The 14,115-nt window shown below is 38.8% G+C and overlaps 2 protein-coding genes across 4 annotated transcripts in view; one reads left to right on the top strand and one right to left on the bottom strand.

The window, feature by feature from the left end:
* Positions 1-5,968, top strand: part of ace2 (angiotensin I converting enzyme 2) — a 53,949-nt gene extending 47,981 nt beyond the window's left edge. For both annotated transcript variants that reach the window (XM_069173759.1, XM_069173758.1), the window contains 11 exons: positions 33-205; positions 696-922; positions 1,606-1,750; positions 1,983-2,081; positions 2,639-2,761; positions 2,889-3,067; positions 4,342-4,400; positions 4,527-4,624; positions 4,739-4,855; positions 5,386-5,580; positions 5,676-5,968. In XM_069173759.1, coding sequence (XP_069029860.1) covers positions 33-205; positions 696-922; positions 1,606-1,750; positions 1,983-2,081; positions 2,639-2,761; positions 2,889-3,067; positions 4,342-4,400; positions 4,527-4,624; positions 4,739-4,855; positions 5,386-5,580; positions 5,676-5,769 — 1,509 coding nt within the window. In that variant the 3' untranslated portion in view covers positions 5,770-5,968. The remainder of the gene's footprint in view (positions 1-32; positions 206-695; positions 923-1,605; positions 1,751-1,982; positions 2,082-2,638; positions 2,762-2,888; positions 3,068-4,341; positions 4,401-4,526; positions 4,625-4,738; positions 4,856-5,385; positions 5,581-5,675) is intronic.
* Positions 5,969-6,446: 478 nt separating this feature from the next.
* On the bottom strand, positions 6,447-12,856 carry LOC138213067 (uncharacterized). Of its 2 annotated transcripts, XM_069173906.1 has the most exons (7): positions 12,819-12,856; positions 12,604-12,722; positions 11,612-11,708; positions 10,410-10,782; positions 8,720-8,845; positions 8,384-8,523; positions 6,447-7,415 (listed from the first exon to the last, which is right to left on the bottom strand). In XM_069173906.1, the coding sequence occupies exons 1-7, from the start codon at positions 12,828-12,830 to the stop codon at positions 7,197-7,199; spliced, it is 1,086 nt and encodes a 361-aa protein (XP_069030007.1). In that variant the 5' UTR covers positions 12,831-12,856; the 3' UTR covers positions 6,447-7,196. The 2 variants fall into 2 exon arrangements, with proteins under 2 accessions (XP_069030007.1, XP_069030009.1); XM_069173908.1 differs by lacking the exons at positions 12,604-12,722; positions 12,819-12,856 and adding an exon at positions 11,855-11,919.
* Positions 12,857-14,115: the final 1,259 nt, after the last annotated feature.

Here is a 14,115-nt window from a genome sequence, read left to right as displayed (position 1 = left end):
GTTGGAACTGAAATCGTCCACTTGGATTCTAGGGTTGGAGTAAGCGTCGTCTTTTCGAAGAAGCAGAGAAGTTCTTCATGTCTGTGGGCCTGTACAAGATGTATGATAACTTCTGGATCAACTCCATGCTGGAGAAGCCTGAGGATGGACGCAAGGTGGTCTGTCACCCCACAGCCTGGGACATGGGAAACAGATTGGACTTTAGGTAGGACGAATCCAACAGACTTGCACACAGCTCTCTGATTGGCTGGATTCTTCTCTGATTCGTGTGCTACGTTGTTAAGTTAACTGTAGATCAGTTAATATTTATGAGAGCCATTAAAATGGGTTTGCTGGAATTGATTAATCTCAGAATAGTTTTTTTTCCTGCTGATGAGTAATCTTGGTTGGAAAATATTAATCCATACATTTGCCCCGGCACAGACTGTTTTTGAGTTTTGACAAAGTTGAACTAAATGCACAATATAAGTCAGACATCAAAACTCTGGTTTTAAAGTTCCTCAAGTGTCTCTTTAGACAAAGACTTCATTTATTTCATTGAACTTGGGCTTTTGTGTTTGTTATATTGGACGCTTAACAGACTTGTTATTGGACTGGCTGTTTTACTGGTGCAGTTTATCTGATATGGTATCACAAAATGTCTGTATCACACAACATAACTGCCGACATAAACACTTTTCCTGTAATGTCGCCAGGATCAAAATGTGCACCGAGGTCAACATGGACAACTTCCTCACGGCGCACCATGAGATGGGCCACAACCAGTACCAGATGGCTTACCGCAATCTGTCCTACCTGCTGAGGGACGGCGCCAATGAGGGTTTCCACGAGGCTGTCGGGGAAATCATGTCCCTGTCTGCCGCGACACCCAAACACCTGAAGGCCCTGGGTCTCCTGCCTGGAGACTTCGTTTATGATAATGGTAATGAAAGTTGTCGAACCACAGAAGTATTGGTTCTTCAAAACATTAAAGCTGCCTTAATCAATAGTTTTAAGATAACAGTAGATGTGTGAAAGTGGTTTCCAAGAGTGATGAACCCACAAGGACTAATCTACTTACTCGTGTAGCATTTTAGCATCTTTTAGTTCATTGTTTTGGTTTTCTGGCCCCAAGTTTTTAGCATAATTTCCAGCAACAGGCAGCTGTTTAGAATGAAGGACCTGATCTCCCCAGCACTAAACCTCAGACAGACACAGATGCTAGTAGACGTGAAGCATTTAACCGTGAAGGACCCAAATATTTAGAGTCCAGAGCAGAGACAAAAGGAGAGTTAATATTTAAACTGCTCGAGTTGCCAGAGAATCAACTTTAAATGTATGCTTAGATCGGCAATGAGCAACTGTTTGCTAGCCACCACAGTAAGCCATATGAGCCTTGATAATATGACAGTGTTGAACCTGTTTCTACTGCCCCTAAGTAGCCAAAAACAACAGTTATCTCAGGTTTACCTTTATAATATGTCTCTGGGTTGGAGCTGTGGAAAAGCATTTTGGATAAAAAAAAATAGCTTCAGCTCCACAGGGGCCATCAGAGTAATGTGACTTTGAGCCTTCTACTAACTCCGTTAATCATATACAGAGTTGTAAATTGACTTGTTTTTTCAGATACGGAGATCAACTTCCTGCTGAAGCAGGCGCTCACCATTGTTGCCACCCTGCCGTTCACCTACATGCTGGAGGAGTGGAGGTGGCAGGTGTTCACAGGGAACATCACCAAAGATGAATGGATGAAGCGCTGGTGGGAGATGAAGTAAGCAGAGGCCTGAATGAGGAGTCTGTAAACAATGCAGTTCATTTTTTTTGGGGTGAAAATTCACATGTAAATTGTACAAATGTAGGTTGAATTTGAATGTCACTGTAATTAAAAATGATAATGACATAAAAACTGGACACATATAAAGGTATTTTATGTTGTGCAGTTCAGCGGCTGCTTTACTGCTGTTGTCAGCTTGTATTAGCGTTGATTCCTGTTGTCTCCACAGGAGGGAGCTGGTCGGGGTGGTGGAGCCTGTGCCAAGAGATGAGACCTACTGTGACCCACCCGCTCTGTTCCACGTTTCTGGAGACTATTCTTTCATCAGGTACCAGTCCCGCTGGAATGCTGCAATTCAAGGAAATAAAAGCCTAACTCTGAGTCCAATTATGCTTAAAATCTGCTTCACCAAGAGTTATGTTGTCAAATCTGACTAGGTCAGTTCAGTTTTCAGTTCACTTCCCACTTTAGTGACGCTCGGTGGAAAGCAAGGCCTTGGGCCAAGAACACAGAAACATTAGGAGGCTATTAGTTTCAAACATTTGATTACAGTAAAATAAAACTCCAAAGACACCGATTTCTATTTACCTTTAAAATGACTTGACCGCTTTTGTTGCCATTGTGATTGTGTAAGCATCAAAAGTTGGAGGGCAGAGATATGACAAAATCCTTTTGACAGACTTTCACATCACAAAATTGTAAATTATCATCGTGTTTACAGCAAAAAGACACTGTGAACGTGTGTGAGATTTACACTCGTTCGGCTGCGTATGGCTCAAAAAACAACAACACAGATGTGCAGTGAAAGATAAATGGGGTCCAGGTTGAAAACAGTTTAGCATCACAAATGACTTTGTGTGTGTTTGTTTCTGGTTTTAAACACAGGTACTTCACAAGAACCATCTACCAATTTCAGTTCCAAAAAGCTCTCTGCGATGCAGCCAATCATAAAGGTGCTTTGTCTTCGTGTGACATTACTGGTTCCACTGATGCAGGAACCAAGCTGAGGTACGCACGACGTCTGCTTTCTTGATTGGTTATTCCAGTTATTATATTCCAGCTGTGACACATTATTACACTTTTTATATGAATAAAACAGTAATTTCTGCTCATCATTATCATTGTTTTCTGACAGGAATATGTTAGAGCTGGGAAGGTCCCAGTCCTGGCCCAGGGCTTTGCACGCCATAACTGGTGACACGAAGATGGACGCCCGCCCCCTGTTGGACTATTTCCACAAACTTTACGAGTGGTTGAAGGCAGAGAACAAGATGCGTAACAGAGCTACAGGCTGGAAAACAAACATAGTGCCATGTGAGTACAAAAATGTCTCACAATGAGGATGTTTCCACTAAAGTAACAGGAAATGATTGCTATGGGCTATGATTGTTGTGTTTTCTTTGCTGAGAATGAAATGAAGAAAATTGAAACCACTGTTATGTCACTGTGGTAGATATAATGCTACCACCACCAGCAGCTGGTGCGCGTGTGCGTGTGCGTGTGCATGTGCGTGTGTGTGTGTGGGAGGGGGGAGGAGGGAGGGGGGCAGTAATTTAATTGAATTGCTGTCATCCCAATGGGTTGTTGTTACATTTTGGTTTTTGTGGAGATAACAGACAGGAGATATATTTGTGTCATGATTCTTGTCTCAGCGCTGTTAATGTTGGCTGCTCTACCAATCTCTGGCCTCTCTATCCTCCCACCACACCTCCGTGGACCTTCTCCCCCTTTCTTACTCACCTGACTCCCCTCAACCACCTGCACACCTGTTTCCCATTTCCTAAACACCCCATAGTTAAAATATCAGCCATTTTTTTCAGTTACTTAATTTAATGTACTGCATGTAACCACATTTGTCCTTAGCGCCACCTGAAGGCTTCCTGCCAGCCTCTAAGCTTTCACTATTTCATGAAATACAGTCACTGATCTGTTCCTACCTGTGTATTAGCCAGCATTTGGGTCTTTTTTTCCCTACAGCTTCATATTTAGTGTACATGCATATATTCATATTCCCACGTTGACCTACCCCTTTTCCAATTTTCTGCTCAGATCATTTCTCAGGGCTAAATTTATTTATATAGCAATATTATTTTTATATGATGTCGTTTTTACATCAAGCACAGTTAATCTGAAAGGTTTCCCTCGAGGCGTTAAACTGCATGCGTAAACAAGTCTCTCATCTTTACGTAATAAGTGTGACTTAATAAAAAGCTGATGTTATTTCCGGTGAAACATTTACTTTGTAACCTTACAAAGAAGCACTGAAGTAAAATAGAAAAATCCCAAGGAGCATTTTTAAGGAAGTAGAAAAGAGGACTTAAGACGTTGGTATTTTTCATGACAAATATTTGCATGATCAAATCTCATCAGTTATTACAAAGTGCTTTTCCTGCTCACAGCTGGAGTAAGAAGAAAGAGGGATTTCACTCTGTACCTTGTGACAACAGAATTACTGACATCACATTTGTTTTTACAACTGCAAAGAATCAGAAGGGAAAAATGTGTTAAACAAAAATTGATAATTATTTAACTGAATTAATTCTTTGATTTTTTTTTTTTTTTTATTTTTATTTTTATTTTTTTTTCAGATGCTATGTATGCCATTAAAGTGAGAATAAGTTTGAAGGCTGCCTTGGGTGATAGTGCTGTGAGTATTATTTATCATTACTAGAAGGGTTATTTTACCTGAAAGGGCAGGAATTTTGCAGCTATGAAGTGAAATACAGTTTGTTTGATATCATGAAAAATATTCACGAGCTGATATGCGTTTCAGTATTCCTGGAGTGCCAATGAGATGTACCTGTTCAAGGCCAACATTGCTTATGCTATGAGGCAATACTACAGCCAAAAGAACGAGACCCTTTCCTTCATGTCAGTATCCTGCATCAGACGCACTAAAATATGAGGATAATATGTGCTTTTAAAAAAAGAATTATAATTTGCCACCACATTCATTTGAAAGCTTTTCTCTCTTTGCACCTGCAGGTCAGAGAATGTCCAAATCCTTAATGAGACTCCCAGAATCTCCTTCTATGTTGTGGTCACCAACCCAGTGACTCCCACCGTTAACATCCCAAGAGATCACGTGGAAGCAGCCATCCGGTGAGGCATCATTATATACTTCATACAGTATATTCCGAAACACACAGTTCAACATATTTTTTTTATTTTATTCGGAGGTTGTTGTGAGGCAGTCGTACAAGTCCTTGACATCCTTGAGATTGTTGTCTTTGTAATTTTTGTGCACTTTGCTAAATAACTTCGGGTGGCTCGGGACACAAATAATAAACATTGTCATTAGGAGTTGTGATGTGACGTTTGTTCCACTTCCACGCATGTAATGCCTTTTACTCCAGGAGCAAAAGGTCAGAAAAAAAGTCCCCCTTTTTTTTTTTTTTTTGCTGTGTAATAATTGCGTTTTGTGTGAAAGTACACATGACAAAAACAATAGTTCAAAAAAATATATTGACATGTGAATTAATTGCACATAAAAATGCCCCTGGTGTGTAAGGACTTAACAGTTTGCTTCAGAACAGCCTCATCGAGCTGTACAGCAGTTAGTCCAGCCTCGTAATTTCGAACGTAAAGGTTTGACTGATAGCGATAATAAATCACCTCAACATCCATCCCAGGTTATCTCGAGGTCGAATCAACGACGCCTTCCAATTAGATGACAGGACACTGGAGTTCGAGGGTATCCTGCCGACTCTGGCTCCTCCCAAGGAGCAGCCGGTGGAGGTGTGGCTGGTGGTGTTCGGCGTGGTCATGGGCATCGTGGCTGCCGCTGGGCTTTATCTCATCATCAGTGGCGTCAGAGAGCGCAAGAAGTGAGTTTACTCTGAAGACCGAGGCTGTTTTTTCTAGCACGGTAGACCAATCAGCCGCTTAACAGTGAGGCGTGTTGTGTTTCTTGTGTTTTTAGGAAATCTACAAATGCGACGGTGGACAACCCCTACTTTGAAGGACAAAGTAACAAGGCCTTTGAAGACTATGAAAATGAGCAGACTGGACTCTGAGTCCTCGACTGAACAGATGGACGACCGATGCTCGTGTACAGTCGTCTCACGGTCTCTGTTCAACAATGGGGACGTGAAAGTCCTTTTTATAAGATCTTTTCTTCTTTCACCAGACCTGCATGGCCTCTTATCACATTAACATACTGCTGAATGTGAATATGTGTAAAACTTTGAGTTTATTGAGGACTTGAGGGGAGACCACTGCTCACAAAAAGTACGCTTAATTACTTAAAGTGTGCTATTTTGATGCACTAATTTATTTTTCTATGGCATAATAAGTAATACAGTTTAACATGTACTTGTCAGACACTTTTAAGTAATTAAGTATACTTTGTTGTAATAATTAAATGTTTTCCTTGTACTTTGTGAATACTGAAATGAATTAATGTCTTTGACACAATTACAATAAACTGTATAATTTTTTTTAAATTATACTACAAATACATATAGATTTTAAGAATATACATTTTTTTTTTAATAAATCTAAATATTCCATCTTTTGTGGTACTGTTAGAACATGGATGACCAAAGACAAGCGTTTGTTCCTATCACGTTTTAATATTTGATATTTTTTAGACGGCTTTAATGTGTAGTCATTTTTCTAACCTAAGAGATGCACAGGAGCATTTTATTTTGAAATGTTAAAGTTTTCAATTACTATACATCGACAGCGCAATGTTCAATGAAAATGCAAACCTCATGTCGATGACTAAAGTCCTTACAGTATGTGCGGAACATTTTCACTGACGCCACACAAGATTTAGAGTTTACCAAAGCTAGTCATTTTATTACTCATGTAAATGCATGTGTACAAAAACAGGAATTTATTTTAAGATCACAGTGTGTTCATAGAAGCGTAGACCATCTATGTGTTGACATTATATAATCAAAGTCTACAAGTGTCGTTTCCAGGAAGTCTGGGATGTGTTATCAAACTGTATACAGTACATAAAAGATTTGCTTGTGTCAATAAACTAAACTCTTGTTCATATAATGTTTATACAGTGTAATTTTGCTCACAATGTCTCATAATAACGTACATTACAAAATGGTAAATTACATTTTCACATTACTTCGTTACATCCATTTTTATTTTATATTATGTTTTACATTAATGCTTGTAAAAAAAAAAAAAAGTGTTTCAAACACCAGTACAAACAACCAAATTGAATACCAAACACTTGTCGCACACATTTGGATTAGACATACAGTAATGTATGATACATATCTACGGACTTCTGCAATAGCAGTATTTAACACGCTGACTTTGGTTTCTGTCACTGGAACAGATGTCTCAAACAAAACAGCTCATCGAATGTTTTCATTTTCTAAAACATTGAAATCACGAACAAAATTCAGAAGATATTTTCAATGTTAAACTGACTTGACTGAGAACTTGCAATATGACTGAGGAAAAGGACTCTCCATCACTTCTGAATGATGAAGCGGAACGATTGATCTTCCCTCGGTGCTTCCAGGGTCGCCATTTCCACTAAGTCTGTGTCGACTATATGGATGAACCAGCCGTGGTGAAGCGCCGACTCAAACCGCCGCTGTTTCGTCTGATCTGACTTCATGTAGAAGACGAAGGAGAGCGTGCTCTCATCGCTCTTGGAGATGTGCTTCAGCCTCTGCTTTTCGCATGTCTACAACCACAAAGGTGTGGATTAGGTAAGAAAATCCTGTTAATCATCTTGTTAAACTCTCAATGTATTTAAAAACAAAACATTTTCCCCTCAGTAAGTTTTTATGATTTCAAATTTACACTCATTTATCATGACATCACTCCTGAAACCATATACTGCCATGATACACATTTATTGTTAATTGATGATCTACAGACCAAAATGTGTCTAAATCAAATACTTTTGAGTTTGGTGCCAATTATCAAGATTTGGCATGCCAACATTCAAAAACAAAATGTTGGACATTAAAAACATCACCGGATAAACATTAGTAAGATATTCTGAGTTTGCTGGCAAGTTTACTCTGGCATTTTTCTCAAACCACGTCTTGGTCTACATTCACCCGGGGTTGCACCATCAGGAGAGGCAAAGCAGACCGATGTTTGGGTACCCCCCAAAAAATGTGGGAAAACCGGGTGCCTACTCAACTTGGCACATTTTACAACGGCAACTCGAAACTCCTGCAGCTGCAGCACGAACATCCACAGTGACTAAGATTACAGCAGCGCATATCTGTTTTGTGAATGTGCTCATCACCTGCTTATTGTATAACATAACGGTGGATTTACCCTTACAATCACAAGTCTTATCATTTTTGCTATATATGTACACGACCCTTTTTAACAAGTGTACTTGTGGGAAATGTGTTAAAGTAGCTAGTAAAATGTTATTCTACTGTTGCCAAACAACTAGATTTTAGCGAATGCCTTCATCGTCAGTCTGTACTTTGTGGACGTGCTGCATCTGGAGCAGACAATCATATAAAGAAGTCAGCTGATCCCTAAAAGGAATTACTTTTACGTACGTTCTTTATTCACTTTTAAAGATATGGGATTTTTGATTTTTAAAAGCTTATCGATATAGTTGGCTTATTGTCCAAAAGAATCCATAAAATGACCAAAACCAAGAATGCAGTCCGTTGTTCTTACCTCCAGTCGTAGGAACACGCTGCTCTCTTCCTTGCAGCATCTGAGGAAGCAGTTGGACTCGGTAAGGTTTAGGACCACCGGCATGCCTCTGAAAAACCTGCCCACGCAGTTCGACTTGTAGTAGTAGATGGTAATTTTCTCTGAACACAAAAGAAATAGAAAAACGTGTCAACAGTCAATTCCTCCAATAAAACACATCATAGTTTCCACGCAATACTGAAGAGTGAATTACATGTGATCATATCTGAAATTAAAAACTCATCTGAGATTAATAATGTATATTTTTCCGGTGATTAGCATGTGTGACTTCGATGTGTGCGGCTCTGATTGACAAACCTGGATTTGGTGAAGTATACAGAGTCCTCTGCGAACAGATACCTCGGATGTATTGGTGAGTGGCCACGTGTTCGATTGAAACGTTTGACAGCTTTTCCTGTTTGAAACTGTCACTTCCTCTTGGAACTGAAAAAGACACAAAGAACCATCATAAATGGTCAGTTATTGTTAAATCCCCTTTGTGAGAAAAAACAAGAACAAGAACTGATGGCCACTTCATTCCATAGAAATGGTTCTCGGGGATGACAGTACTGTTGTATTCTTCACCCTTGAAGCCGACTCTCAGTCAATCACTCGCTATTTTACCTGCATATGAATTGTTGTTACGAACAGAAGAGACTTGCTCTGTACATTTACTTAAAGACTTTCAGGAAAACTCCCTCTTTGCTCTCTGAACAAATTCAAATTCAAAAGAATGTATTTTAATTGTAATTGTTATTTACCTGCATTTCTGAACATGAGTAGTTGAGAAAGAACTCATTTTGATTCATGGTGATCTAAACTCTGGTTGATTAAACCGACCCATTAATGGAAATATGCCGTTTTTGCCTTTATTTCAGCTTGTTGGTCTTACTGACTAACTGTGACAGTTTTGGTGTTTACACCTTTCAGTTATTAGGTTTTAGACTTCATGTATGTTTTGCGGTCCTTAGTTCAGTCTGGGTTTTGGGTGTCTTGTTTTACGGTTTCACTCACCCCCGCTGTCTGGTCTACTTCTGTTCAAGCCCTTGTGCGATTGTCTGCCTCGCCGTGATTAGTTTCATCTGTCCCTTGCTGTCTTCTTCTCCTCGTCTGTGTGCTCTTATTTTTTCTTTGTCATTTTGTCTGTCCTTTGCTGTGTTTTTTTGAAACCCAGGTCGTTTGTTGTTATTTCTTTGTGGCTGTTAAGTTTTAGGTTATTCTCTTTGTGTTTATGTTAGTTTCAGTTTCTAAGTTTTTGACTCTTTTGTTCTTTTTTTGGATCAAGCCCCAGTGGACTCACTTTAGTTTTTGATTATCTGTCTTTTCTTATCAAAGGCTTTTGTTTCCATGAAAACCTCCAGATCCCTGATCTGCTCACCTGCAGCCGCTCTGCCAATCAGCCCACTCAGTATGTCTACTCCCAGTCTGCCAAATTGTACATTTTTGTGGCTTTATCCTTAGTTTTCCTACACTTCTGTTTCTTTGGACCTCTGACTTTTCTTTCTTCCTCTGTACTGTGTTCTTCTGCCTGGCCTTGAAAATTTCAACAAGTCGTTTTAAGGAAAGTTCTTCGTTTGCTTCACACCTCCTTCAAAGTAGTGCGTTTGGGACCTTTCCCTTGTGAAACTGTGACTTTAACTTGTGTAAATACGCGAAACATAACTGGAATACTCTGAAAACTGGACCGGGCTAATGAACCACATGTAAATGTACTCAGACTACGTGTTAAATTTTAGATGAAAGAGCTCCCATATATTTTACACTCAGTCTAATAATATGGGAGGGAGTCTACAAAAACACATCTTTGGATCACAATTTTTTTTTCCCTGGCACATTTCTTCAGTCAGACATTGACATTGATAATGTTGTATTTTAGAATGGATAATAAATTAGTAAATCAATAAATAATGTGAAAGGAAAAAGCTAAAAAAAAAACTGTTGTAAAAGATGTGAGAACAAAACAAGAGAAATGGAGTGAAGGCAGCAGACTAAAACCCAACTTACTCACCGAGTGTCACCGTGCTGGATTCTGCCACCATGACAATATCATTAAAGGTGCAGCCCGTCCCGTTACATCCCTGACAGGGGCTCCCGGCATCGCAGCCCCTGCCCCTCACAACAGAGATGTTAGTTTTGGTCATCTCAATGATGAGCAGGTCACCATTCTTCTCATTTTCAGCTTGGCAGACATCCTCTTCACCACCCTCTGTCTCCTTTTCTTCTCCCTCCTTCCCTCCTTCATTCTCCTGCGAGTCGTCCTCTTTTGTCATCTCCCAGCAAAAACTCAGTACGGTGGGCTCCTTGGAGAACGGGTATAAACTGTCTTCGGTTGGTTGTGACGGCTCAATGTGCTCCTTTTTCCTGCCTGCCTTGTGCACCGTCTACAGAGAGAAGAGGGAGTAAAAAGAATCAAAAGAAAATGAACCAAATAATAAACACTAAAGATAGAGGAAAGATCAAACGGGCAGAATGTGAAATCAAACCAGATACAGCCTGTTATTACAAATTTATTCCAGTTTAACAACTAAAAGAAGGAGCATGATATTAAAGGATATACAAAGAAACTGTTAGGTCCCAAATATTGTATATATCAATGTTATATAGACTTGAATGTCTGTTAGAGTAATTAGAAAAAGAAAAAAAAAATTAAATCCATGTATCTTACACATTTCATTTTAAAGAGACTTCTTATTTGCCTTTACCGTCAATAAACTTCTTCAAACTTTTTGACAACTATTTGTTTGCAATAAATTCTTCCAGAATAAAGTAACATTTAACAAACTAAATCTAAATTGATTGATATTTGAGGAATTCACCACTGCTGCTTTTAAAATAAACTATTTTTCCTACAAACACTTAACTATCTTTGTCTCTGTAACATCCCCTCGTACCAGATGGGAGAGGTTTTCACTGAAATTCACAAAAAAGGCCAGCTCAGCGAAATACAAAATCTAAGAATTAATTTAAGAATTTCCTTGTGGCCAAAAATGATCATTTTTAACTGAAAGGATTTTATAAACTCTAAGTGTCTACTGCTGTTTTATATATAAACTCGAACACTGTTACACTTTTTTTAATTTAAATTTGAGTGGACATGCTGATATTTTCAACCTTTTTAGACTAAATGAATGAAATAATAAAACAGAATAGAATAGAGCCTCTGCCCTGACGATGTTCAGTGTGCAGGACTGTGGAGGCCCATGAACTCACCAGCATCGGATTACCCTCAGCTAACGTTTGCGCCAACTCTTCAGGCGTGAGATCCTGCAGATCGATGCCGTTTATCTGCATCAGCTTGTCTCCTCTCCTGAGAAAAAAATAGAAAACAAATAAGGCTCCATAAACTTTGCTGAGGGTTAATGTTACCAAATATTTCAAAAAATATTCTAAAGATTTAACAACCCATTAATTAAGAAAACCTCAGATTGCTAAATGATTAAATATCAGACATACACCAGACAGGAATCCGTTTGGCTCATGTTGGATCTCCTACGATAATGTCGACGGACTTTTTTGTGTCTGCTCTGCGTTTCAACTGAGATGTTGTTTCCTGTCAGGGCTGCTTTATTGGTGGACTTCCACTTTTACAGCAGATCATAGAGGTCAAACTATGTCAAATGCAAATTAGTGTCTGTGGTTCTGAGGGTTAAAGGTCAGCCAATGTACAGTTTGACTCATTGCCTCCCTGAACAGAGCTGCAGAGCTTTCATCTTTAAAACAGACTATTTCTCTGATTCATTTATTTGACAGCGACAGTGCTCATTGATCAACAGAAAAATTAACTGTATTTTGCCAGTTTTTAAAAAGGCAATCTGAAAATATGAAAAAATAAAAATATAACATAACATAAATAATATGTAAAGATATTACACTTAGACGGATTCCCAAACTAGTAAAATGCACAACTACAAATCAAATAATGTAACATAATTATGATTATATTAACAACAATCGATGCTAAATAAATTAAAAAAAAAAAAAAAGAGAAATTATCAACAAAAGATCAATACAGACAGGAAACAGAAAAGGACAGTTCATTTTGATTAAAATTTGGTGGTTGTAAAAATTGTTGGGTTTCCTATCTGGATTTTAAAATCAGGTTTTTATTTTGACTACCATCGTCCAACATGAACACACTGCTGAGTCATTTCATTGTTACTTGGAAGCGTCTGCTAAACAGAGTGTGAGTGACTGACTTATACCTGACAAACATTTTTTTTCCAATCGCCTTTTTGTACTTCATCACACTTTCCACTTCATACTGGTGCTTTCCATCATGGATCTGGTGTACAATCAGTACACCTCCATTAACCAGAGAATCCTGAAATGTAGGAATAAAAACACAAACATCAATCATATCTTTTACAATGTATGTGGTTTTCAGTGTTAATGGACAGTTAAGTTTTAATTCACCCACCTTCATGTCCATGGTGCTGGCAGAGCCTGCTGAAAGAAGGTAATGCCAAAGACTGAAGCTGGCAACAAAGGTGGAGGCAGCCTTTTAAAGCTTCTTGTGCAGCTAAACAGAAGGGGAAGTAGGATTAAGGAGCCACTGCCACAGTCATGGATGGGGAACTGATGTGAAAAGAAGAAGTGAGTGAAATAAGTGATTCTTTAATTGAAGAGGGACATGTGTATTACATTGTTAGAAAACAGAACTTGTGAATTATATGGAAGAACAGGAGAGGTGAGAATTAATTTGATAAGAGTTACCGCCTTACCAACCAGTCAAGTTGCAGTTTACATCCATGTCTGTCGAGACACATGTGATATCTGTTTTGAAGACTTCAGAGGAATTTGGCCAGTCAAGTGAATTCATGACAGTGGGCGATGCTTCAAATATGTGTGTTTTTGCTAAGATGCTACAAATAATAAACCCTGGATGCTTCACACACATCTTGACCTTTCCCCACCGAAATGTAATCTGTTCGTCCTTAAGTCCAAGTGAACGTTCGCAGGAATGGGACATGCTGTATGTAGGTATGGGTGAAAAATCCAGAAACACAATGCCTCTGGTCAGCAGAGAAAGTTTCCAGACAAGGGATGTCACTTCACTCTCACACATCCTCCTCTACAGTACTGAACTGCATAATAATTAAATTAGTAAACTCATTCATAACTCATAAACTCATTTAATATGAAACACCTTTTTCTTCTTATACATGGTGACTTCTTTCTTAATTTTGAACAACACCGACAACATGACAGCAGAGTTACAGTCAAAAATGAGCACGTACACCTAAACAGAAAGAAGAGGAAACGGTTTATTTTACAATATGCAAACAGGGGAACTACTGGGAGAGGGTTACTTCCTCTGTGACAGTAAAACAGCTCTGTTGTCAAGAGTGAATAATATAATTCTAGTTTACATTGTGGTTTTTTTTTCATAAATTACTACCCAACTAGAAACTGAAGTGATAAAGTCTTTTTTTATATTTTGCCTTCCCATTGTGTCTATTTACATTCATTTAAAGCTGAGTTTTTTTTTACTTTACTGTACATTGGGAAACGGCCTCATGATGCCTACATGTTTTTATGTTTTCACAGTACACACAAAAACAGGAACCATATTTTTTAAAAACCTTAGACTGTATATTAAGAAAGGCGTAGTATAGCGGTCATAAAAGTGATATTAATGTGGAAGTGTCTTACAGCGCACTGAGGGCCACCAGGGGCAGCCCCCCCCCCCCCCCCCCCCCCAAAAAAAAAGAAGC

Source organism: Embiotoca jacksoni, unplaced genomic scaffold, assembly GCF_022577435.1.
Source record: "Embiotoca jacksoni isolate LCO1_2020_lvr unplaced genomic scaffold, fEmbJac1.0.p SCAF_6, whole genome shotgun sequence".
In the NCBI taxonomy this organism is placed as follows: domain Eukaryota; kingdom Metazoa; phylum Chordata; class Actinopteri; family Embiotocidae; genus Embiotoca; species Embiotoca jacksoni.
The sequence above is the reverse complement of the archived record's forward strand: the minus strand, read 5'-3'. Positions and strand labels throughout refer to the sequence as shown.